We start from the raw sequence: 24,806 nt of genomic DNA on the forward strand, positions 1-24,806 counted from the left end.
TTATATAGCTCAGTGGCCATGCTGCTTCGCCACGTAACTAATGCAAACACTCCACTTCCACTGAACTATATTTCAGTGGCTATACTGAGCTATATTTAAATACGCTCTCCACTACGCATGCTCGCTCGGGCTCTGGATGATCATAATCAGAAAGTACGCCTGATCATCTCGGCTATTTATCATGATATCCGGGCACTTTTAGAAAAGGCACTTCTTATCACTTTGTGAAAGCAATAGGAAAAAGTACCCATTCTAAAAGTGGCCCGGAAAATTTCAACATAGGGCGTACGAGACGGGGGGGATTAGTAGAATACTATTATCAGCCACAAGTTACAACAGAAATCAACTTCAAAACTATTTATTTAAAACTGTATACATTAAAGTGAGCTGCAAAAATGTAATAAATGGAGCTTTCACAGGAATCACATTTTTGAAGTACAGCATACAAGCAAAAGCAAAAGCAAAAGATTTTATGTAGAGTGCAGAAGGAGTACAGGTCTAAAAAAAGGGAAAAATATACGTATGAAAAATTAAAAATACGTATATTTTGTAACCGATTTTACAATACGGTGACCGAATCAACGATGTTCTATGATTCTATTCTTGATTAAACACAAATGAATAAACTTCTTTGAACCATCTTGGCATGTGAGAACCATCTCAACGCAGCTTACTCTACGTACCTCGTGTACGTATATTTTATACGTACTTTACTTTACTTTTTTCCTGGAGATTTTGACCTTGAACGTGAATCTGAGCGACTCCTAGGAATGATTGAGTTTGCGGGTAATTTTACTAGTAAACTGCTGCAGCAAATCACCCAACCCGAAACTAGGACAGCATATGAGTAGCTGCACTTTGCCAAATAGAATATAGAGGGGGGAGTACCCGGTATGTTTTATTCCACACAAATGAAACATATATCACATCGTCAAAAGTTAAAAAGCATGTTCAAACCTTCTGCTATCCGACCCCGATGAAGAACTTCGGGATGACGAACTCCGCGATGATCTTGAACTAGAACTGGACGATGAACTACGACGACGAACCTTTCTTCCATCCGATGCAGGGGAGCGAGAACGTGATCTTTAAGGTTAGAATATATGGTCAAACGTAAAATATCAAGTAGCTGCTTCAGTGAATGATGTTAAGATTAACTCTTAAGAATATGTTCACAACATTATAACTACCTTTTAGAGCCACCATCCTTGTCGATCAACCTTAAAATTGAACCAAAGTATTAGAATGCAGTACATGAACATCACCAATAAAAACTTTTCAATTTTTTAACCCACCAAAATTTTTGTATTTTTTCAAAATTTTACAAACATTTTTATATATGCCAAACGGAAAGATTTATGTAACGTTACACAAGAACGAATAACTTTGAGCAATCGTCATTTTTTGACGGTACCGTAATTTTCTGCATAAGAACACCCAAGGCTAAGAAATCTTTCCATGTACGTCAACCGTACTTTGAATGATCAGGAGATTTAAACCCACATAATGAACATAGAGTAAACATTTGGTATTGTCCCACCTGAACCCCACAGGGGTGTCAGGTCATATGATTACCCTCCCTGATCCCGTGAATCTTCCTTGGTCTTCGCTGGAGTTTCCTCTTCGTCCTAAAGAAAAAGCGAGTTAGACTACAGTTACTACTGTAAACTTAGCTGATACACAGTCAGATGGCAGGTTTGGCAGTATTTAAGATACAGTGTCTACAGCAAAGATAAAGAGACACGAGGTTACATTTATGTCCCAGTTCAATTTTAACCAAGATAGATAGATAGTTTAGCCTGTGTCAAACGTGACGCTTGTCATGCGCCGAATGCATTAAAAGCAATTAGATAATAAGCTGAAATTATCTACTGTTGTTAATGCGTTCTAGAGCATGAGAAGTGCAACATTTGATCTACACCTTACAAAATAAAGTGAGAAATGCAACGTTTGATCTAAGCCTAACAAAATGAAGTGAGAAGTGCAACATTTGATCTAAGCCTTACATCATCCAACTCGTATTTTGAAAGATCAACATCACTATCATCTTCATCGTCATCATCATCATCTTCGTCAGGCTGTGGCTCAATATTTCTTAGCTTGATAAAATCTTCACCAGCACTTAATCTTCTTCTTTCTTCATTGTTCTACAAATAGAAAAGCACTAACGAGTCTCCTCCATACAAAACAGTGTGGGTACAATAGGATCTACATGTATGGTTGACTTCTAGGAAAAAAAATCAGAATGAGAAAATCTCAATGAAACTGATAATATTGTTGGATACAATACCTTGGAAGTCTTTTGTTTTGCTCCTTTTTTTCTTCTACCAAACTATATGAGGTACAATAATTTAAGATGAGTCTAGGTATACAAAAGTTTAGCTTTTAGATGTCATTACAATACCTCATCAAACTCATCATCGGAGTCTTGTCGCTCAATATACTCAACATTTTCCCGTTCATTAAAACCTCCACCAAGACCTGCATTGTGAAGAGGAGAAAAAAGTGTTCAGACAACTCTTACAGTCTTACTAAAAACAAATTGAGAGCATATCACATAAACTATACAGACAACATACAGTAGTTAATAGTTTAATTTTGAATAAAAATATAAATGAACCACACATCAGTTTTCATCTTTTAGGACATATAATGAAAAGCATTTATTACTATCCTCTATCATTACTGATATTATTAGTTATTACTCACCAGTTCTTCTTTCTTTGTGACCAATTTTTGGGGCATTGCAGACATTGCATGTTGAGCGTCGCGCCCAATTTATGTTTCCACATCTGTAAGGAAAAATATGGGTGGTTAAATCCTAAACATAAGCATATCCCAATCAAATTTTGGTTTTCTTTTATACTTTCCCCATTGTTGCTTTGATAAGGAAGTTTGGTAAAAATAGGGTAGAGACAAAGGTATATTCTTATTACTTCTAAGGTATAGAGCACATGACAAATACCAATTCTAATTGATAACATATTCAATTTTATTACCTCATGCATATTCAATTATATTATTATTAAATTACTAGCTTATTAATATATTTTATATGCATCAATTACTCTATATTCGCTCCAGATACTCCAAACAAATTTTAAAATGTGAATTACTTAGGATCTAAATTAAACAAAGGATAGTACATACTTTCCACATTGCCAATCATCTGCACTAAATAAGCCTTTGCTTTTTTCAGCTATATGCTTGCCAATTTCAGATCCAGTTTTCTTCACTCTATCAACAACCTTTCCTTTCTCTATTCCAAGAATGATAAAGAAATTATATTAGTACATATAGTAGAAATTATATTAGTATTTTAGGATAGAAATGTTAAAGAATTAGATAAAACTTTGCAACATCCTAAGTGGTCTTTTTCCAATATATGATTTCTCTCAGTGGGTATTTGTTGATGATCTGCTATCATGCACTACAGCGGTATAGAGATACAATGGATTGACAGAGCAGTCAAAGGTTCATTAGTTTTATCATTCCTAAATAATAATCTAATGAGTTAGTGGCAGCAAGCTTATATCAACATGTGCTTCAACATACTGATCTCTTATAGTAAAGAGCTGTTAATATATCAGGAATGTACTTTTGTTTTGAAAGCTCACAACTTTGATTGATTCTCAAAGTTTAAAGAATGTATGTACGTACATCTGGCATATGATACCTCACTCACTTGCACTCACTGCTATTTGGCAACATGCATTGTTTGTGAAAGCAGTGCTGCAAAAAGAATCAATAGGCAAACAACCCTGGCATGTCATTGTACTGTAAATGCTGTGGCATAATTCAGCGTGAATGTAACACATTGCAAGACAAAACGCTTGAAGTAAGATTTCTATCCTAATTTCTATACAACTTGCCAGTTGCAAAAGTTAACATTGCAAACAGCAAACTAACTTCCATGCTGGCACTATTACATAACATATCTGATGTCTTGTACCTTTGCCACAACGATTGCAGTTTGTCCTTCGCGCGAAATTCAGATTGCCACAACTAGTAAGGATAGGAATGTTGTTGAATGTGTTCAAACCTCTCTCTAACCTATCATTGAACGAACCTATTATCTGAACACGTCCAATCCCCTTCCGAAACTTTCAGTTTTTTCGACATTTCACTTACAGAATCCGTTGTTTAGTATATACAAATCTGTCTCAATACTCGGTTTTGTTCGAAAAGACGAAAACTTCGAATTCGAGCATTCCTTGCATGGGTATGGAAATTCCTCAGTTTTCCAATGGGCAAATTTAATGGCAAATTTCCAAAGGACGCTTTGCCCGCATTTACTCCTGAAAAACAGTTTTACATACTATACAGTTTGCCCCTCTGGTTTCACCCTGGCTAGTGAAACTGCCTTTGAAATCTGCTCTTGCGGGCCTTACGTAATGGAAAATCCAAAATCTATGCCTATTAAAATGCCTGGATCCTGGGAAGGAGGCTAACAGTTTGGTCCTGGCAGTAAAAAAAGCAAAAACAAACACGCTGTAATACCTGTTTTATAATTTGTTTTTTTAAAGCTCGCGGTACCATGAACAAATTTTAACGACAAATCGCAATTTGTCGTTAAATATCATTCCGTGCGACATCAGGCTCAGGCATCAGGCTACAATTTTAGAACACCACACCTTTGTCCAGATTGTAAATCTATCCCATAGACCCCATATGCTCCCATTGATCCTCCCTCGTTTCCAGGTTTTCCCCAACGCTGTATCACTGGCTGTATGTTATTTATTTAGTGAAATTATTCAAATAATTCAATCAGTGATGTTATACAGTATATAAGAGATGGCAACCGATAGAGAATCCTGTGATAATAATACATTGCCTTATTGGTCATTTCTTTTTTCTAAACTTGTTCAATTCTGGGATGTTTATATAGGGGTATGTTTTACATACGTGTATATTTACTTTACAGAAAGCGCTGATAACAATAGTAACACTGCATGCATAAGACGGCGAGCGTGTATTGTGCTTACGCTGGTTTATAGCTGGCTGATCGCTACTCGCTAGTATATGTATTGCTTATAATATTGCATAAACTAGAATTTCTTATCAGAAAGAAAAATTGCTGCCGAATATCTGAATGAAAAATCTATACAGAAGCCTGGTTATTTCTAAAATGTCTAGTTGAATTTCAGGGATGACAGGTTTATTCAGAAATTTTTGGAAGACTAGGTAGGGCAAGCTTTATAGGTGTGACAATATTAAATAGAAGCAAAATAACAAGACAAACATAGTAATAGTGCATAAGACTAAGATAAGATAAGATAGTGCATAGTGTATATATGAAATGAACATTGTGATGATTCTACTCTGAGTCATCAACTGGGTAAACTAAAAAATTAGTTTGACCACGGTGGGAATCGAACTAGCAACCTTTTGTTTGCTAGTCCAATGCTCTTCCAACTGAGCTACTAGGTCAAGACTGTTCAAGTAATTGATATTTCGGAACTGGACTCAAAATTGATATTTTGGAAATGGACCCGAATATTGTGATGATGCTCCTCTGAATCACCCGGAAAACTGGAAAATGGACCAGTAGCATATAGTTCATTAAAAGTACTATGTTATGATTATAAGGCAAATTTTGATGTGTAAACATCAATGAAGCAAATATGTAATTTATTACAAACAATCATGCATAAGGCTAATCGTTTCTCTCCCACATTTTTCACAAATTTATGTTTTATTTTAGGCACCATTCTATCACATACTATTTGAGGTGATTTTGGTTCTACTTGTGTTCCGTCTTTTCCGTGCCAAACAGTACAAACTACGGGAAAGTGAAATACATTTAACTGAAAAGGTAGGAGGCAATCTCTAAGAAGCATCCATTAAATATGGTGGGGTGAAATATGATGGGTACACTTTTAAAAGAACAGCAATTTTTTACAATAGGAGGAAGAAGAGTTAATAAAAGATTGGAAACCTGAACCATTGGTTCCTGCAAAAGCTGACCACCCTTCCTATGTTCTTAATCCAAATATCATCAAAGGGTTGGAAAACAGAGTTTAATAAATTCTATGATTCCAAGTACCACCTACTTTTTACTACATTTATATATATAGCCAATTATCATTACTTCTTTTTTAGCAAACCAGGACATAGAATTACAGTAAATGGAAAATCGTGCCTAAATCTGGCAACATTTAACTTCCTTGGTTTTGTGGGAGATAAAGATATTGAGGTATAAGAAGTTTCTCTAAGCATGTTTGTTTAGAATCATGCATTTAGCTTGAAAAAATAGAATTCCTATAATACAATGCTTATTTTGTGCCATTAAATTTTTACTATTTTTTGTGATCATATTTTTTTGTTTTGTTTTGCAGGAAGCAAGTATAAAGTCATTGCGAAAATATGGAGTAGGTTCTTGTGGCCCAAGGGGATTCTATGGTACAATAGGTATGGAAAATAGTATTTAATTTAACCATGAAGGATTATTTGCTAACACTCTGTTTTTTCTGTAATTCATTTGATCAAATATAGAGGGTCTAAATTTCAAACAAATCACATGTGCTACTAGGCCCAATTTTTTTAGTCCAAGCCTTTGAAGAAACTTCAAAGTGAGCAGCACCTTAGTAACTTTGCTATTTTATGCTTTCAGATGTTCATCTTGAGTTTGAAAAGAAAGTGACCGAATTCATGAACACAGAGGATGCCATTATGTATGCATATGGTTTTTCAACAATTGCAAGTGCAATACCAGCTTACTCAAAAAGAGGAGATGTTATCTTCTGGTGAGTGGAGTTTACCTCCTATTGTAAAATTAAACAAAACAATCAGAAAGTTTGCAATTTATTTTACCTCAAATTGCAGTGACGATGGTGTATGCTTTGCCATCCAGAAAGGTGTGACAGCTTCTCGTAGTAAGGTATACTGGTTCAAACATAACAACATGGAAGATCTTGAACGTTGTTTGAAAGAACAAGAACAAAGGGATAAGAAGGTGAAAACTATCAGTTTCCCATGTGATACTGGAAATAATATAATTAACTATATTTGCATTTATGTAGTATTGTACAATTAAATATCCTATATATGTTTTAAAGAATGCAAAAAAAGCCAGTGTAACAAGAAGGTTCTTAGTTGTGGAAGGATTGTATACAAACTATGGAGATCTTGCTCCTTTGCCAAAACTGGTAAGACAGTTTAAGCCATAAACATAAAAATATGCCGTTGGGATTGAAAAGAACATGGAGACAGAAACACTGGACAAAAGGATTGTCCAGGATTTGTCATTCCAAGCCCAGGAAGTTTAACATGAACAATAGTTGAATATTCAAAAATTGGTTTGCAAAAGAACTTCTAATCACCTTCATCTTTAACTATTCTTTCTAGATTGAGCTGAAATACAAATACAAAGTTCGTATTTTGATGGATGAAAGTCAGTCATTTGGTGTTCTCGGTGCGACAGGTCGCGGTATTACAGAACATTTTGATGTTAATGTAAGAGAATATTCATTTCTGTCATTGCTGTTTTATTTTATCCTTTATAGGTGATGCATGAAGATAACAAGTTAACAAATCAAACAAACCTTTTTTTCAGAGAAACGATGTTGATCTCATCAGTGCGTCCATGGAAAGTTCTCTTGCAACAATTGGTGGTTTTTGTTGTGGTTCATCCTTCGTTGTTGACCACCAGGTGCTGAAATTTAATTTGTTTGTTTATAACCAACTTTAGTTATTGCAGTTATAGACCTTGAACTAAATATTTCTCGACTTCAAAATCAAAGTCTATAAATAATAATTATCATCTTGCAGCGTCTTTCTGGTGCAGGATACTGTTTCTCTGCCTCTCTGCCACCTCTCCTTGCATCAGCTGGTACCGAAGCTTTGAATGTCATGGATCAACATCCAGGTTGGTGAGAAAACAGTACTGCAGTTCCTAAGATTCCTAAGTTTCCTTTGTATAAACGCCGGCTGAGAACTCATCGACAAAGGAAATTTTCCTGTCCGTTCCGATCCAAAGGAGATTTTTCCTGAGTATAAACTAGCCTTTAAACCGTAACAAAATGTCCTCGTGTTGTGCCAGTCAGACTTGTATTAATCCGCTCTGGACGCATTTTGAATGATTCTTCTTTCAAGGACTTTTTATCTGTTTAGAGATGTTCGAGAAGCTACGTGACAATGCCCTGCTTTTCCACAAGGAGTTGAAAGGGTAAAGTAGATCTTATAAATATTTTCCCGTTCGCGAAGCGCGGTTTATCATTCTTATCATCCGTCTCCTATTAGAATTCGAGGATTGAAATTAAATGGCAATGAAATATCCCCGATCATTCATTTACGTCTTGAAACATCTCGAGGATCTATTGACGAAGACGAGGAAATACTCGAGCGTATAGTTGCTGCAGTAAGTCCGTATTGCATGCTATCTGAATTATATTCAATCTGTGCATGGTCTTTATATACGAGGTCGTAAGTTGAAGTGTCCGAAAACGTTTTTTTGACATAATACATTTTAGGTTTTAGACAAAGATATCGCTATTTCTGTTGCGAGATACTTGAAAGAAGACGAGGCTTTTCTACCACCACCAAGGTAACGTGATAAAGATACCCGTGCTAAAGATACCTTAGCTTTTAAATGATGATGTAACCAGCATGGCTCTGTTGCAGTAACAATTTACACATAAAAAAATTATTCTCCAACCTTCCCTATACGGAAGGCTCTCGAGTAGATTTTTCTTTGACACATATTTATATGCGCATGATAAAACATATGCTATAGAGTATAGTACTGAATGATATTCATTTATTTTTCCAGCATCCGCGTTACTGTAAATAGCAAATTAACCAAAGGGGAGATTTTGGAATCAGCTAGAACAATACGTGATGTTGCGGAGAAGTTCTTGGATTAAAAACATTGAATCTAACTGAACAATATATGTGATAAAATAATGATGTAATTATCCCAACAGTGCTTGCATGAATGTAGCTAATGAATTATTTCTTTTTACTTTTATCATACAAGCTACGTTCCTGTTGGAAATACAAAACTGATCTGAAAATGTTATTAAATGTGTGATGCATGCATCAACAACTATCATGCTGACACAACCTCTTAACTTTTTTTAAAACGGTGACTGGACGTGCATGGGCCAAGTTCTTTGAGTATTGACCCAAGAAGCTTTATTATTATGAGGGGTACAGGGGTTTACGCATGCAAGTATATACGCGTCGAAAAGCATTCACTGTTCACTGATTCACTGTTCCGGTAAATGCAAAATGGTTATGCTTTACAATAAATGTAGATGCATATGAGAGAATAGTTACGAATGCTCTGAGTACAAGTATACCCTTAATGGATATGACCATCCCCTCGATTAAGTTCAAACAGGAAAAATCAAAACAAAAATGGCCCGTAACTACCTCTGCACTCTGCATCATACTTCTCTCGAAAAACCTATGATAAATTAAAACGTTTCCTACTGATTCGCCAGGATATTAGGAAAGGTGTTAGGTTGTAATTAGATTATATAGAAGATGCGTTGGTGTTGAAGAATGAGTTAACATATTGTCCGTGACATTTCAACAAATACAGCATCTGCTAAAATCATCATGTTGAAATTACAATATCAAATGTGTTTTGTTTGTTTGTTCAGCTGAAATAAGAACCTATTTGGAAATATAGCGGAGTTTAATTAATCCCTTTAATCTAAGAGGAGTGACACTGATTTGGAATTGGCCTCGCCGGACAACAATCGCCCGCCCTTGCCATGCTGAAAAAAAATTGTCATATGACAGGGAAATTCGTCTTTGCATGCATGAACTCTACGAGGTTGATGTGTTCTATTTTTCATCGTTTTGTCCAATTTTCGGCTTCAGATGAACAACGCACAAAACCCTTCCATCCTAATTCCTGCAATCAATGTTCATTTTGAATACTTTTGAAAAGAAAACTGGGTGAAGTTTGCACTTCTTTTCTAATTTGTATCGTATTTTTCATAATCAGTTTGGATAAATGCAGTGCCAGTGGCCAGGAAATAAAAATTAAAATTTTAAATTTAGGAGAATATGTGTAGGCGTAGTCCTTCCCGAAAATCTCAAAACGGATACGAGATTACATGCAGCTGTTCAGAATTGTATATTCACTCCATTTGGCCGGTTTCTTACTTCAAATCTGAAGCGAGAATATTTTGACATCCAGTAAAGCGAAAACATTTATTGCATGTAAGCATATTTACAAATGACCAGTATGCACCCAACTGCATGGCGAATCCGTTGCATGCATGCGTTTGGTATAAATAACTGACTCATGTGGTATGGACTATCAGATAATTTATATATTTTCTTCGTCTGAACAAAAAATATCGTGACATAAAAGAAGTTCTACTCTACTAGTGCTAGGTGGCAAATAAAAACAAACCACAATTATGATGAATATGCAAGGTGACAAAAGTTTCGACATTAGCGCGGTATTAACAGTAAATTCACATATCCGCCCGGTAATTCATCGATCAATCAATCAGAAAGCTAGTGTTAACATGTGTCTGCGTGAACATTATTAAGACCTTGTTCCTCTAACACATTATTTAACAGTGTAATATACCGAACAGCCAGCCTCAATATTTGGCATTTCGAAAGTTTTTTATTTGGAGGATAAGTCGGTAATATGTCCCTTAATTTTCCGAAAGCAATGTTGACATTATCTTGACGAGTTCGTTCTCGTTTTTTCGGCTTTTTTACACACTCAGATCTGTCTTTATCTTTCCTTCTTTTCTTCTGCCTTTTTATGGTTACTGTTTTTGAGGATCCCTTTTTTGTTGCGTGATGAATTGAACCATTGTCTTCACAAAATGAACTAGCACAACACATCTTTGTAGTGGGTAAAAGTCGCAGACTTTGAGGAGTCCAATCTGTCGTGACTTTAAAACTACTTCCATTTGTCAGGTTCATCTATATATCAGACAAATCGTCTTACCAGTTTCTCTCTATGTATTATTCTAGAGCAAGACCAGTGCACCGCGAAATAACACTATATCTGGACGTTCAACAGTTGTTAAAATCAGTCCAAACTCTCCTCGCTAACTTTAGAAGTGTATGTCATAGTAATGTCATATGTTGTTAAAGCAATATTATAGTGCGCAGTCATGTATAGTGGTATATTATTAAATAAGTGCAATCTTCTGATAGAGATCTAATGGATTATTGCATCGACGCCGCTTATCAACATCACGCTCATCATCAGTTCAGCATTTGTTCTTGTTTCATTTGGCTTTCATCTTGCCAATTAAGTAATGGGTGGTCTTGGAATATTAACAGCCTCGTGGCGTGCACTGTCAGAAATGAACCTGTGACATCTAAATATTAGCAAGCATCCATAAATATTATATCTATCATAGCATTCATATACAGACTTTCTGCGGTTTTTCCGCAAAAAAACACCTGAAAAGCAGGCCATGTGCTATGTATATTGCATTTGCTGTGTTCTGTTTTTATTACGATGAACTTATATTTTCCGACTTAGATTGATAACATCAGTAGTATTATATTTGGACGTAAACAGAAAAACAACTTGTCATTTGTCGCTATATCTGACGCACAAAGGTTGAAGCGTTGGATAGAGTGTAGATATCGCCCGCCCCCCCCCCCTTCCCCCGAGAAAAAAATATCAACCCCTCTGCTATATAGTTAGTGACAAATTAGCAAATTAGAATTGTGTATTTTGCGGTAATTACGTATAACTATGGCTTGAACTATATACCCAAAATGTAACGATAGTATACAGCAGGACACTGTTTATGATATTTTAGTGCACTTGAAAAAATATTTTTATATCTGAGTCCAGTCGAAAAAATTCAGCACGTTTTTATATCAGACACAAATATTTAGAGTCATATTAAAATGCTTCCAGTGCTTTTATCGAATAAATAGAAGAGGCATGATGGGATATGACTGCAAAGACCAACAGGAAAGACAAGGATTTGTAATGAACATAATCCGACATGATCCGCTTGAAGTGTGATTACGACTTTGATAATTTTAAAATTGCCTTTTCTCATAGGCCAACACATTACAGGCCTTATCATCACTTGTTGAAATAATATAGACGCAAGCAATTAAAATAACTTAAAACTCAATCTGTTTAACATGTGTGCTATCAATTGCAAAGACTCGAGTACGTTAGTTCCCAATAGTCGCGGTATAATGGAACATTAATATGTAGGTAATAAGCCGATGGCAAATCAAATGCTTGTGTAGTAACAGATTAGGATAGTTTAACGAACATACGAGGCACGATATTTCGAGGGTTATAATTTTTGAAAGCCCCCAAAAAACCTCAAGAAAGGGTTTGCTTTATATAGTTTGATGGCATGCAGATAAATATAACATTAATTAGGAATCTAACTCTATGCATGGCCAGATGTGCAATTCATGCTACTAAGAATACTTCTTAAAAAATTGCACTAAATGAAACAGTTCATTGGATTTTCAACGTCCATGCAAGTGGTACGATTGAAAAATCCTACAAGTGACTTTGTGTTGTTACTGATGTGCATGGGCAAGCACAAGAAAATATTCTCACGAGGTTTCTTTGAGTCGTGTGTCTTTCAGTGAAAAGTTGAAAACACGTACGCTCAACATCTTCACACTAACCTTGTCTGAGTTACTTTCTTTTCTGTTCCTTCTGTCTTTTTTTACTTTCCTCTCGTCGTCTTTTATTGATAGGATTTCGAGGATCAAATATTTCAAAAGTATCTTCATCACGAATGTTGGCATCTTTTGCTCTTCTATCATGCTCCTCAAACATCAGTTTATGATGTAACCTGTAAAAGACATCCATATATTGAACAGGGCATATGGTGGATATTCAATGGCAGAAGATCTTACCATGGGCAAATGTAACAGTATACTAATATAACTATCAAGGTACATCACGTCTACTGTAATTTTTACTGCAAATTCCTTGGTCTGTCAACGCGGACGCTCCTATTTTCTAGTGCAAGACCTCTTCTTAAATCTCACAATGACAAATATTTCTTATCGTAACCGTCACACAGCTAGGACACCACTAGGCGTTACCAAGGAACAAATTTCTATCTCTTCTTCAACCCACCTCAAACTCATTATCTCACTCAATTTCAACAGAGTAATGACGACATCCCCTCCCTCACTGAGGGTTGCCCCTCACCCGAATTTACCACAATTCATCATAAATATAATAGTCTCCTGATTAACTAACCAAGAGCTGCTATCAACCGCTTCGTCATCATCCTCATCGTCGTCTAACATAGTGGGTGCAACCTCGTCTCCAGGTTCCTCCAACTTTGACTGGAAAATGGACAGCAACTGTAATGTCTGCAAAAGCATAAGCGATTTCAGTTCGTTTCACCAGTTACCATTTGTATGATTCAGAGAAGGATACTAGAATGCCTTTCCAAGGTTGGCAAAACTGCGCATTGCACCTTTAAGGTTGTTTCAGATACTATTCGATGACGTTAAAAAGCAGCTAATAAAACATTAGACTGATTAGAGAGTTCTTACTCCCTGCGAGGAATTGACAAAGTTAATTGTCTCGTCGCTTCAAAATTGCCCGCCTTTCTATCCAACAGCGAGCAGTGCAGTAGATGAAAAATGCCCTGCGACCGGAGGTTGCTTTCTGTCTAGACGAAGCCATAACCAACGACTAACAGAAATAGTTCATGAGATGCAATCATTGCAACTCCCATGCGTGGTCCCGGGCATAAATACATAGTTATATAGACAAACGAGAACTCCCGCGCTGCTAGAATCTCTAAATACTTCATGACCATCCAACTAAAATAAGCACACCTGTTCTTCGCGACCAGATCCCTTTTTCTTAATTTGTTCGTTCTTTTTATGCAAATATTCTTTTCTTTCTTCACGAAAATCTTTTAATGCACCAACTTCATCTGGGACATAAACAAAAGGAGTCACGGCGTTATATTTGATGTTTACCAACAACGTTAGGTACAAAACCTGAAATACAAACCTTCTTTTTCATTTTCGTCATCTTTCGTATCAACTTCTTCTACAGGTTTAGTTTTCTTACTATCCCGCAGTTCACGTCGAAGTCGTTTAGATTCACGCCTTAACTCTTTACTGAAAATTAGGAATGTTGAAAAACGGTAAATGTCTGAAGTCTGAAATTGATGATTGCTCAGTTCACCCCAGAAGGTCCAGATAGATAACGAAAAATAAAAGTAATTTGGTTGCAAAATATTCTAGGTTTTCAGCACTGACTGCAACACTTTAAACAAGTTCGGACGAAGTTTCGAATATCACATTTTAATCATAATAATAATCCTCATGTAACTTAAACAACATATATATACCTTCTCTTCGAGCGCTTATCTTCGTCATCTTCCTCACTCTGTTCATCATTCTCCTTCTCAATTGTTGGCTTTTTCAACCTTTTTCGAACATTGTCTGCCACGTCCTCATCAACAGCCTTTTCATTCTTGAAACAAACAAATACCAAGTGAACTAAATAAAAACAGTCCAAACCAGCTCTGCTGTAAACAGTACAATATGTACTTCAATAAATCATAGAGATGTATTTCTGATTTCTGACAAGAACTAACCGCACACGAGAGAAACCTGCGCTGAGATGACTGCCTTACGGCTGTTCTCTATTAAATTCGCTTTGCCCCTTCGCTTTTAACCAATCTCCACGTTTGTAGCAGGATTCTTAACATCGAATTATCCTTATTCTCATTAAGAACCGGTTTAGCGAAAATTGTGAAATATCCAGAGATTTAGATGTAAAGGTAGCTGAGATTCAAAGATCACAAGTGCCGAATTACTCACTTGAGTGCAAAAAGCGGAATTATTTACTAAACGTTTATACACTAGCCTAGCTACTAAAAACTACACAGCAATAGTAAATCTAACATGCATTTATGCTCCTGGAATGCAGTTAGAATCTACCTCGGAATTGCATGTCAATTTTTTAGTTGTGTAGATAGATTTTATTTGTAGATCAATTTTGTTACGTGCGCTCGATAGTGTGTATGAACTTGACAGTTAACGCTGCTTGAAAACAACTTGAAATTCCACTTTTGTGCTTCGAGAACAGAGTGAATTACTTGGAAGATTTCCCGATCGTGTTTTTTTACACATCCTATTTAAATTCCGATGGAACTAAAAAACTTTTATGTTTTTGAAAACAAAGATCATTTTCGTTTTTAAACACCTTAGTCCATAGTATCAATTGTCACAAATCAAATCAACCTCAGGGGAAATTTCAATCCCCCAATACGTTCTTCCAACAGCCACCCTACAGAAATTCATTTTTCATAATGATATTAAACACAATAAAAATTGACTCACGTCCTCTGTTGGCGTCAAAGTAGGGACTGAACTAAGCTTTGGATCATTCAGTACATCATGGCTGCTCTTGATTTTCATATCCTAAAATAAGAAACGAGGAATGTGAATACTGTCCTTAAGCACCCTAACAGTCTGTCAGTAAACATATGCAACAACTTTTGTGAAAACAAAGAATGTCAAATGAAACTATATGTTTCACCCCTACTCGTTACCAGATCACGAACCTTGCTCAAAGTGTGAATTTCTTCCTCATCATCTTCAGCCTCTTCGCCAAATGATAACAAACTAAAATTTCTAACAGCCATATACACTAGCTTAGTTCTGTCCATTTTTATACAGATGTAACAGCCATTTTTATTTCTTACTTTGTTCCTTTGCTTTTCTTCTCTTTCTTGCTTTCTTTCTCAACATGTTTCTCTTTTTCTCTGGGAACAATATCCTCAAATGGATTGGACAATACCTAGTAAAAGCCAACATTTTTAAATGTGAATATAGTTATAAATAAATGTGAGCAGCAGTATACATACTTGCATCCATTCTATCATGAGGACTATATATGTTAGTTTTTGTTTAAAATAGCTGGTATAGCCAGACAATTTACAATTGCTCTAATAAGAAGATAACCTCCTGGATAATGCAATCACATTACCTCAGTTTTGTATATCTTGGGAGGGTAAACAGGAAAATCATTTTGATCAACCTCCATACTTTCCATTTCCAACATGTTATAGATTGTGTTGCCAGTGACCTTGATAATTACAATACAGAATATGAAGGCTATTCTCTCTTAGATTGAACTTTTTACAGTAAATATAACAAATACATGTCTTTATATGTCTTTATAATATGTCCTACATAAGGATTTAGTATACTTCTAGAGAGATATGGATTTAAGGAATACCTGACTCTAGTATTCACTGGTATTTGCCATCAAAATACAAGATAAAAGAAAAATTTTAATGCAGTACATGTTAAATAACTCACTTTTCCAAAAATTGTATGTTTACCATGAAGCTCATCTGCCCGTCCAAGAGTGAAGAAAAATTGACTTCCATTGTCATTTTCACCTGTGTTTGCAGTTGCTACCAAGCCCCTTCTTACAAATCTTAATCGTTGATGTACTTCATTCTACAAGGAATATATAATATAAAACATTAAGTTGTTGTATTTTTGTTTTTGTTAATCTGCAGTGTCTTATTACTTTGAACGGTTCACCATATATTGATTCACCTCCTAGAATAGAAAGACCCAAAAAAGCATTTAATAATTCTAGCAGAATATTATTTCATATTATATGAAGTTCACTTTGTTTTGTCTGATATTATTATACCTGTACCAGTTCCTGTAGGATCACCTCCTTGAATGCAAAATCCTAATGATAAATTAATTCAGGGCTTTTCAGTACTATGCGAAATTCAACAAGTACCAGAACATTAATGCACCATGCAATATGACTATGGCTAATAGTCATTTAAGTCTTTAACCCATTGAATATCCAGTCAATTTATTTTTAGTTTTGGTTTTCATAGATCATATAATGTCAAAATTGCAAGATGAACTTTGGGACTCATATAGCTATATTCTAGCCATTACCTATTTTCTTCTCTTAAATATAATCCTCACCTTTGACAATTCGATGAAATATGGTATTGTCATAGTAACCTTCCAAGCACAACTGCACGAAGTTACGACTAGCTTTTGGTGCCTCTTTCGACCATAATTCAATATCAATGTCTCCAGCACTAGTGCTTACAAGAACCTGAAACATTCAGCATTAATTACCTAATGAATTACCTAGAGTATTCATCTAATACAACTTGCAGTATTAAACCACACTATTATGGTTTTTGTAATTTTGTTCCCACCTTTCCGTTCGTAGGCGGTTCTTGAATATAGATATTACTCATGTTTTAAGCTTCTCAACGTAGTATTTCTTGACTATCAATCAATCAAAATTATCAAATATCCTAATCCTAAAATGGACTACTTCAGTCTTCAGTGACTACTTCCCAGAGTACAACCTTTCGTTGTATTCTAACATGAAGTCTCTCCTTATTAGAAAACAAGAAGAATTCCACGTGTACCGAAAAATGGCGGCGTATTGGAGCCACTGGGGGAGAAAACAATCGAACTTAAGATGTTTAATGAGAAGAAACCCTCTTGTTCGTAACAGAAATAAGGTATTCAATGCAATAAACGTGTGAGAACTCACATACCAGTGCTTGATCAATATATAGCAGAATATATATTAAACACACTTGTATGTTTAATTATGTAATGTATCCATGTATTGTTCTATTTTATACAAGTTATATAATCGTGCAATCTTTGCCCAACTAATTCATGCTATTTCAAATGTTAAAATAATCGTGTAAGAACATGCTTGATTTCAAAACGTTTTAATCTTTCAACATCTTCTCACTATCTTTGCGTGGTTCATGGTTGCACTTGCACCTGCCAGGCTGCCACCTAGTTTTAATATGAGTAATTTGTATTCAGCACTTCCTAAGTTGCACCAAATTTCTGGCTGCCAACTTGTGTATTGTGCATTAACACTCAAATGATTCAATCACTCCTTCAAATGCACACTGTGGCAGCATATTCTGTAAGTGCATTATTAGCTCTATAACTAAGGAAATGGTGATTGCCTAGAATATGATGAAATTCTGTGCAGTGGTATTCTGGGCAGAAGGATCAACTGGCCAACTGAGACCAAGGATAATCTCTCCATGGTTGCAAGAAAACAAGAATTACTTCTCTTCACTTATCCGTTGCATTAAAACAAGATATTTAGTTTCAAAACAGAAAAATACTGCTATAATAACAGATTCTGCTCTAGTGAGTTAAAAAGGATTTCCTCTTCCTAGATTTCAAGTCAAAGTCATGTTGAATTAGCAACATTAAGTAAGGTGCCTGGGAAGGTACTGTACATAATTCCTCATGTATTATAAAAAATGAAATAAATGGTTTTTTAAAATGAAATGCCTTTCATTGCTTTCAGAATTATCCTCTCTGGTCCACCCAAAGGGAGTTTCATAACTCAGGTATTTGCGACTGCATGTCTTATTTAGCAGTCTCCTCTCTCTCCGGCAGTAATGTCTGAGTTAATTAATATCCATTTTTTGGAAACTTCACTGTTGTTATAATTATGTAGTTGCGTTATGGAAGTTATCCCAATTTCTTTTGTCTGATCCTGGTGAGGGAATTAAAGAGGTTACTATAAAGAAATGGTAATTATATACATCTAGGTAGCCTTTGGCTCGGTATTTATTACTTGTCTTCAATCACCTGTAAATTAATTGTGTTCTTTTTAAGGTTTGTTAAACCTGGTGACAAAGTAGAGCATTTTGATGACCTCTGTGAAGCAGAGACCGACAAGGTTGTTCCATTGTTTGTTTGATCTACTTTCACTAAACAATGCTGTTTTTTGACACAAAAGTACTTCTACACTTTCTTAACTTCAGACACATTTAACTTAAACTGAGGTGACACACAGTTGTCTAATTTTTTTCTATAGTTTATATTATGCAGGATATTTCAACCTTATTTGAAATGTGCTATATTTTAGGCAACACTGACAATAACTAGTCCTTATGATGGTATAGTAAAGACAATACATTATGAAGAAAATGCAATTGCCGTTGTTGGAAATCCCTTAGTTGATTTTGAACTTGAAGATGGTTAGTTACAACGAATGTATTACCACTACAGTAAATATATAGCATACAGGGTTTAGTAGTTTACAAGCTGCTCCAATCTAACTGACGGATATGATTATCAAATGGGCAATGAGGGTTAATAGAAAAAGTAAAATATCACGTGGACAACTACGACTGGATATTATCAGAAGTTTTGTTTTTAGATGATGATAGCATCACAGAAACTGTTGAACAACATGAAGATATTTCATCATCAAATATTGAACCAGAGAAAACGTTGCCAAAGGCAGAGCCGTCCAGCAGCAAGCAATCTCGGGTCCGTGAGGTTTCCAAAAAGGTGTTGGCTACTCCAGCTGTTAGAAAAATGGCTATGGAAAATAATGTGAGTGCCTGTGGAAGTAGTCATGTGTCACGGTTATCACCACGACCGAAGAACTTTATTTTGATAACCTTTCCTATCATATCTTCGCCCAGGTAAATTTGAACGATGTTAGTGGTTCAGGAAAGGATGGAAGAGTATTAAAGGAGGACATTCTCAATTTTCTCAAACAAGGTAATCTTTTTCAAAATAATGGTATTCTTATTCAAATTCTGAAAAATAATTGCCTCTTGAATTCCAGATGCTGTACCTTCTCCCATCCAAACCACGCCGTCAGCCATACCCAGTGAACCACCAACGAAAACTGCGGCACCACGTGCGGCAATACCACCACCTCCAACACCCTTGCTACAACCGGTATTAGAAGATAGGACTGAACCAATAACTGGGTTTAAAAAAGCAATGGCTAAAACAATGAGTGATGCTTTAAAAATTCCGCATTTTGGTTATTGCGATGAAATTACTCTAAACCAACTCATCACGTGAGTTTTGTTGTTATCATGTGGGTATACCATGTTTGACCACAGACACGAAGTTTCCCTTTCCAACGGTTGTGAACCATCGCAGTTCCAATGTACCCCGTAATTTCTCATATGATAGATGAGTTCTTTTTATTCACGGTTCGTTTTTGATAAGAATATTTTTAAAATTTCACAGCTTTAGGGAGAATGCCAAAGAACTAGCAATGGGCAGAGGAGTTCGATTATCATTTATGCCAATGTTTATCAAGGCAGCTTCCATGGCTTTAAAATATTATCCTGTGTTGAACAGCTCTGTAGATGAAAATTGCGAAAATATTACTTTTAAAGTATGTACTCGTATTTAAAATTTATTTTACTTCACAGATGTACTTCATATTAAACACGTGCGACTCGTGTATATTTTCAATGACCCGATTCCTGTAGCGCGTGTGCTAGTTTTTATCGCAGAAAAAAGTTATCGCCTTTACTGGCTTTAGGTCAATGACATGTTTCAAAATCTTACTTTAAAAAATGCTACTTCAGTAACCTCTCATTATTTCTGCCTGAATAGTACTATCATGGCCCTACTCTCCTGACAGGGGCCCTTGGCCTAGGTCAAAACGTCGAGATTTCTTTGTCCACTTTAGGCAGTTTTTATACCGGATTCTAGTTCTGCAGTACTATTTGAAGTACTATTTAAAATTTCATACTTCGGCAAAAAATGTTTGCGTTTTGGCAGTAATAGTTACAGGTGAACCGTTTGTGATGAAAACCTATCAATTTACTTTGCAGGCTTGTCACAACATAGGTATTGCCATGGACACTAGTCAAGGTCTTGTTGTTCCTAATGTTAAAAACGTTCAAAATAAATCAATATTTGAAATCGCTGAAGAACTAAATACTTTACAAGAGCTTGCCTTGGCAGGCAGACTGGAGCTGGAACATTTACAAGGAGGAACATTTTCATTGTCAAATATCGGATCTGTAAGTTCTTCTGCATTGCAAGTTAAAGAATAATGCATGCATTTCGCTGTCATTTTTCAGTATGAGTTTCTACACTCAAAGAATTACAGTTTCTTTACTAGAACTTTGAGCTGGACGCCATTATGTGTTACTCTAATTAATTCTTTTAAAAGTTGAGGAATGGCACCAAAACGATGCGTGTTTTAACTGTACATCTATTATAACTGTACAATTCCGAATACCCGAACTCAGAACTATATATATTCATATTATATTTCGCATGCAGTTATTTAATAATTGGTTATTATTCCGTCAGATTGGTGGTACATACGCTGATCCTGTCATTTTACCACCTCAAGTAGCCATTGGAGCTTTAGGAAAATCCCAGGTATGTGATTTGATTGCATGTCTCCTGTGAAGGAGCGCTTTCCTCCATTTGATCACCTGATAATTTTTTTGTATGCAGGCTGTACCGAGGTATAATGAGAAAGATGATATTTTTAAAGCTCACGTGATGTGTGTATCATGGTCGGCTGATCACCGTGTTATTGATGGGGCAACGATGTGTAGATTCTCTAACCTTTGGAAATCTTATCTTGAAAATCCTGCATCTATGTTGATGGATTTGAGATAACAAATAGATATAATTCCTGAATATAATAATGTGTGACATGCCACAGTATATAAATATAAGAAAAAAGATAACTGTCATATAGTACTAACGAGTAATGTAGCACTCCCTCCCTCTTTCCCTAGGTAACTAAGCTCTTCATTTGTGGAGAGAAGTTCACTGGAACTGGTCACATGACCAGCTACAATCTAGCAAATAATTTTGAAAGTTATTATAATTGTTAGATCTTATATGTATATGTCAAAGCTTTGCAGCTGGTTTGACTGGATAGGTCAGTCAAACCAGAGACCGTACAGTATAGACATGAACTGGACTTCTCGAATATTTACATAATCACGAGTAAGAACTACACACCCATAGAGATAAAAAAAATAGCAGAAGCTAGGTTTATTATTAATCTATTGGACGGTCCATTTAATAAAACTTCACTTTTACTCTCTTTACCTCGTCTGTAAAATGAGCAGTTCAAGAGAGATGGAAGGAACGAGGTGTGCATGTAACATATGAAAACATATCTTTGGCTTTGCTGGCTCATACAGTATTTTTTATACTGGGTTACTTGTTGAACTTACATTTTCCCCAAATGCGTGGGGTTTTTCAAGCATTGCACAGATACTCTCAACCATCTTTGCTTGCGCAAGACGTTAAATCCCAGCAAAGATACCATCCATCACAAGGTTGTGAGGATCGTACGAGTGACTTCTCACTGCACGAAACATGATAGTCACCGTAGACGTAGATCGGACCGAGGGTTTGAAACGGGTAATCCGAGTTAGTGTCGATGTTTCCTCTTTTTCTCGTGCTTTCGTTTTCTCTTTTTACTATCAAATAAAATAACACTCGATTATAAATTTTTGTCGTAACGATGCTTTGCATTCCATCCCGTGCCATCGAGTTGGGAGAAGAAGCATTGCCATGGGCCGGTGTTTTGCACACATACAAATAATTAAAAACCATGAAACCATAATATGGGCATTTTGTGTCATATTTTCTCTGTGTTCACATCTACCCACAGCCTGGATTTGCCATGCTGTGGTGTAGGCAAAATTATACTGTGCTGGGTTGTTTTCACCGGCGATATAAGCATAGGTATAAGAAAAACGGTTAAGGTACAACATACTGTATAGGGGGAACATTGTTTGGTCACATTGTCTCACCTATCCGTCTTGTGTTTCTTGTGTTTCTTTTTACTCTTTTTCATCTTCTTTCTATCCAAATCAGATGCTGAAGTATACATTGATACAAACAAATAAATGTTACTGAAAAATACTGTAGAAAGCTTCAACATAAAACATTTTCAGCAATTTTAATGCCATTCACAGAAAACTAGCTGATTAATACCTATGATGTCAAATCATGCACAGGAGCATGGAGCATAGAAAGAGCAAAAACCTTGCAAGATCATTATTCTGCTATTTAACTGATAAAAAATTGCTAGTTATTATCAAAATGAAATGATAATCTTACATTCGTCACTTGAGGAACTCTTTCTTCTTCTGAAAATTTCACAGGATCAAAAACATTATTACATTATATTTCAGAGTAACAGTAATATTTGAGAACAAATGAACATCCCTGGAAGCACATTGGGTCGACAAATTTTGATACAATAACTAGCTAACTTTTATCATTTTTGCTGATTTACGTTTGTATATATGTTTGTATATATCATTGTATAAAGTATTCTCTATTCAAACCTTTTCCTCTCTGGTGTGATTGATGATTTTCGTTTTCTGGGTACATTTCTATCTTGTAGGGCTTTCTTTAAAGATCTTGATCTAGAACTAAACAAAAATCACATAGTAAGGTACGTCACAGTACTGCTTGAATGACCAATGTGGGCAATTCAAAATAAGGAGACTTCATGTACCTGTCTGAGTCAAAATCACTGCTATCTTGTTTTAATTTAGTTAAACGCTTTTTCTTTTTTCCTAAATAAAATGAAATAATCATTCATCCTATGTATGTATGCCTAAACACTGGTCATGCATGAGGTCTGTAAGACAATTAGTTAGAGCTGAAGCATATGCCAATAGTGGTTACTTTCAGATGAAGAAGATACACTATCATCATCACTATCTTCACTCGAGGTACTGCTCACATCAACAACAACATCATGTTCTGAATCAATCTTCAAAATATTCCGACACTGAAATGTCAAATGACCACCTAAAGGAACATGCATAAACTGCATCATTATTGGGCATTGTATCTTGTTTTACACAACATACACCAGTTTATCTTCAACTACTACTTTACTTCTTGGTGAGACCATGTTTGGTAAACACAATCAAGACAATCATAGAACACAAAACAACCAGACAGTAGGATATAATGGTTGGCTATGAAATATGGGAGTCTTGGTACTAGGCTCAGTTGGTTCAAGGCATGCTTTATCTAGTGTGTGAAAGTCCAAGCATGGCTATTTTCTGGACGGACATACAAACATGTCCATTCCATCCACAATATACCCAACCCAGGACACTACAAAGATTACATGAAGGCATCCTACGCAACCAACACTAGTCCCTTGCCATGGACAAGGTCAATACAATTGTAGCCCCTGAGATAATGTTCAAGTTGAAATGACTTGGGGGGACTGGGGAGTGGGGGGTCAGTTTCAAGTTTTCAACAGTCAAAACTCAATGGCCCCAACGCACACTCAGATTTCGCCTCATCAGTTGTCTTATACATGTATATTAGAAATATAGAACTTACTATAACCACATTTCTTGCAGCCGGCTTTGAAAGTGCTGTCTTGTTTTTGAGTGAGACGTCCAATGAGTCCTACAGAAACACAATTTTTTTGTATGATCTGACACAAACGTCCAAATATTATTTATATCATGATATCTGTCCAGCATATTATTCTCATAACAATTACCTTCGATATCTGACTGATTTTGCATGATAAAACTAAAAAATAAAAAAATCTAAACCTGTATAAAACGAAGGAATGAAAAGGAGAATTTGACTGTCTGAGAGATTTTTTAACCGTTTGAGGCGCCCGCGAATATTCGTACATCACTCTCAGAGAAATACTTCATTTTATAGCATGAATGCAAGAAAATATTAACACATCTTGCTGCTCCCCCCTAGCTCCTCCCTGGACTCAATTTTTATTATTTTCACTTCATTTTTTTTCCATACAAAGGCCAATTAAACAACTGGCCTTCATTTGGACAAAATAAGGTGATTTCCGCCCTATCCCAATGAGCGAAAGGTAATTCAGATAAATTTCAGAAATCGTGCAGCATTTCAAAAGTGTCTCTATACTCGAATATCCGTTACAATTACGCAGTTCAAACAACCAATAGGGTCTTAATTAATATCTGAAAATTTCATGGTCTGTGTCATGAGATAATATTCAGAACTCAATTACGTTCCTAACAAAAAAACTTTAAAGAGTATTG

At 35.8% G+C, this 24,806-nt stretch overlaps 5 protein-coding genes across 6 annotated transcripts; 2 read left to right on the forward strand and 3 right to left on the reverse strand.

Annotated features, from left to right (window-relative positions):
- Positions 1 to 344: 344 nt before the first annotated feature.
- On the reverse strand, positions 345 to 4,168 carry LOC114526346 (zinc finger Ran-binding domain-containing protein 2-like). The gene is made up of 12 exons (XM_028547930.1): positions 4,070 to 4,168; positions 3,953 to 4,005; positions 3,151 to 3,259; positions 2,710 to 2,792; positions 2,405 to 2,481; positions 2,291 to 2,332; positions 2,007 to 2,147; positions 1,576 to 1,628; positions 1,191 to 1,220; positions 958 to 1,086; positions 710 to 764; positions 345 to 498 (listed from the first exon to the last, which is right to left on the reverse strand). The coding sequence occupies exons 1-11, from the start codon at positions 4,120 to 4,122 to the stop codon at positions 716 to 718; spliced, it is 819 nt and encodes a 272-aa protein (XP_028403731.1). The 5' UTR covers positions 4,123 to 4,168; the 3' UTR covers positions 345 to 498; positions 710 to 715.
- A 567-nt stretch (positions 4,169 to 4,735) lies between these two features.
- LOC114526342 (serine palmitoyltransferase 1-like) lies at positions 4,736 to 9,043 on the forward strand. Its single transcript, XM_028547925.1, has 15 exons — positions 4,736 to 4,890; positions 5,705 to 5,815; positions 5,908 to 6,005; positions 6,103 to 6,196; positions 6,339 to 6,411; positions 6,614 to 6,746; positions 6,826 to 6,955; positions 7,059 to 7,148; positions 7,348 to 7,455; positions 7,556 to 7,651; positions 7,771 to 7,867; positions 8,113 to 8,167; positions 8,242 to 8,359; positions 8,472 to 8,545; positions 8,771 to 9,043. Exons 1-15 carry the CDS (start codon positions 4,795 to 4,797, stop codon positions 8,862 to 8,864), a joined length of 1,467 nt encoding a protein of 488 aa, XP_028403726.1. The 5' UTR covers positions 4,736 to 4,794; the 3' UTR covers positions 8,865 to 9,043.
- A 1,773-nt stretch (positions 9,044 to 10,816) lies between these two features.
- Positions 10,817 to 17,324, reverse strand: LOC114526290 (spliceosome-associated protein CWC27 homolog). 2 transcript variants are annotated; one of them, XM_028547847.1, is made up of 15 exons: positions 17,166 to 17,324; positions 16,924 to 17,059; positions 16,631 to 16,672; positions 16,502 to 16,533; positions 16,285 to 16,428; positions 15,950 to 16,048; positions 15,666 to 15,760; positions 15,525 to 15,594; positions 15,301 to 15,381; positions 14,304 to 14,428; positions 13,961 to 14,070; positions 13,780 to 13,880; positions 13,190 to 13,305; positions 12,604 to 12,773; positions 10,817 to 10,902 (listed from the first exon to the last, which is right to left on the reverse strand). In XM_028547847.1, the coding sequence occupies exons 1-14, from the start codon at positions 17,205 to 17,207 to the stop codon at positions 12,614 to 12,616; spliced, it is 1,353 nt and encodes a 450-aa protein (XP_028403648.1). In that variant the 5' UTR covers positions 17,208 to 17,324; the 3' UTR covers positions 10,817 to 10,902; positions 12,604 to 12,613. The 2 variants fall into 2 exon arrangements, with proteins under 2 accessions (XP_028403648.1, XP_028403647.1); XM_028547846.1 differs by lacking the exon at positions 10,817 to 10,902 and adding an exon at positions 10,904 to 11,306.
- A 33-nt stretch (positions 17,325 to 17,357) lies between these two features.
- Positions 17,358 to 21,827, forward strand: LOC114526289 (lipoamide acyltransferase component of branched-chain alpha-keto acid dehydrogenase complex, mitochondrial-like). The gene is made up of 13 exons (XM_028547844.1): positions 17,358 to 17,480; positions 18,168 to 18,221; positions 18,302 to 18,344; positions 18,455 to 18,530; positions 18,616 to 18,679; positions 18,869 to 18,980; positions 19,163 to 19,341; positions 19,434 to 19,512; positions 19,580 to 19,820; positions 19,996 to 20,146; positions 20,592 to 20,783; positions 21,079 to 21,150; positions 21,229 to 21,827. Exons 1-13 carry the CDS (start codon positions 17,391 to 17,393, stop codon positions 21,394 to 21,396), a joined length of 1,521 nt encoding a protein of 506 aa, XP_028403645.1. The 5' UTR covers positions 17,358 to 17,390; the 3' UTR covers positions 21,397 to 21,827.
- LOC114526291 (protein SREK1IP1-like) lies at positions 21,751 to 24,370 on the reverse strand. Its single transcript, XM_028547848.1, has 8 exons — positions 24,278 to 24,370; positions 24,112 to 24,180; positions 23,437 to 23,562; positions 23,264 to 23,324; positions 23,091 to 23,177; positions 22,861 to 22,889; positions 22,551 to 22,617; positions 21,751 to 22,214 (listed from the first exon to the last, which is right to left on the reverse strand). Exons 1-8 carry the CDS (start codon positions 24,300 to 24,302, stop codon positions 22,166 to 22,168), a joined length of 513 nt encoding a protein of 170 aa, XP_028403649.1. The 5' UTR covers positions 24,303 to 24,370; the 3' UTR covers positions 21,751 to 22,165.
- Between the last annotated feature and the right edge of the window lie 436 nt (positions 24,371 to 24,806).

Source organism: Dendronephthya gigantea, unplaced genomic scaffold, assembly GCF_004324835.1.
Source record: "Dendronephthya gigantea isolate DGI-Jeju-01 unplaced genomic scaffold, DenGig_1.0 000038F, whole genome shotgun sequence".
In the NCBI taxonomy this organism is placed as follows: Eukaryota; Metazoa; Cnidaria; class Anthozoa; order Malacalcyonacea; family Nephtheidae; genus Dendronephthya; species Dendronephthya gigantea.

Coding starts and splice junctions, on each gene's coding strand:
- LOC114526346 (XM_028547930.1), bottom strand. CDS start 4,122: ATGTCGAAAAAACTGAAAGTTTCGGAAGGGGATTGGACGTGTTCAGAT. Junction 2,482..2,709: donor TCACAAAGAAAGAAGAACTG/GTGAGTAATAAC, acceptor TTCACAATGCAG/GTCTTGGTGGAGGTTTTAAT. Junction 2,333..2,404: donor CCGATGATGAGTTTGATGAG/GTATTGTAATGA, acceptor TACCTCATATAG/TTTGGTAGAAGAAAAAAAGG.
- LOC114526342 (XM_028547925.1), top strand. CDS start 4,795: ATGGCAACCGATAGAGAATCCTGTGATAATAATACATTGCCTTATTGG. Junction 8,360..8,471: donor TCGAGCGTATAGTTGCTGCA/GTAAGTCCGTAT, acceptor AATACATTTTAG/GTTTTAGACAAAGATATCGC. Junction 8,546..8,770: donor GCTTTTCTACCACCACCAAG/GTAACGTGATAA, acceptor TTATTTTTCCAG/CATCCGCGTTACTGTAAATA.
- LOC114526290 (XM_028547847.1), bottom strand. CDS start 17,207: ATGAGTAATATCTATATTCAAGAACCGCCTACGAACGGAAAG. Junction 16,673..16,923: donor ATTTCATCGAATTGTCAAAG/GTGAGGATTATA, acceptor ATTTATCATTAG/GATTTTGCATTCAAGGAGGT. Junction 13,306..13,779: donor GATCTGGTCGCGAAGAACAG/GTGTGCTTATTT, acceptor ATGCTTTTGCAG/ACATTACAGTTGCTGTCCAT.
- LOC114526289 (XM_028547844.1), top strand. CDS start 17,391: ATGGCGGCGTATTGGAGCCACTGGGGGAGAAAACAATCGAACTTAAGA. Junction 18,680..18,868: donor GTGAAGCAGAGACCGACAAG/GTTGTTCCATTG, acceptor GCTATATTTTAG/GCAACACTGACAATAACTAG. Junction 20,784..21,078: donor CATTGTCAAATATCGGATCT/GTAAGTTCTTCT, acceptor TTATTCCGTCAG/ATTGGTGGTACATACGCTGA.
- LOC114526291 (XM_028547848.1), bottom strand. CDS start 24,302: ATGCAAAATCAGTCAGATATCGAAG. Junction 23,563..24,111: donor CTGCAAGAAATGTGGTTATA/GTAAGTTCTATA, acceptor ATGTTCCTTTAG/GTGGTCATTTGACATTTCAG. Junction 22,215..22,550: donor AAGAAACACAAGACGGATAG/GTGAGACAATGT, acceptor TTTATTTGATAG/TAAAAAGAGAAAACGAAAGC.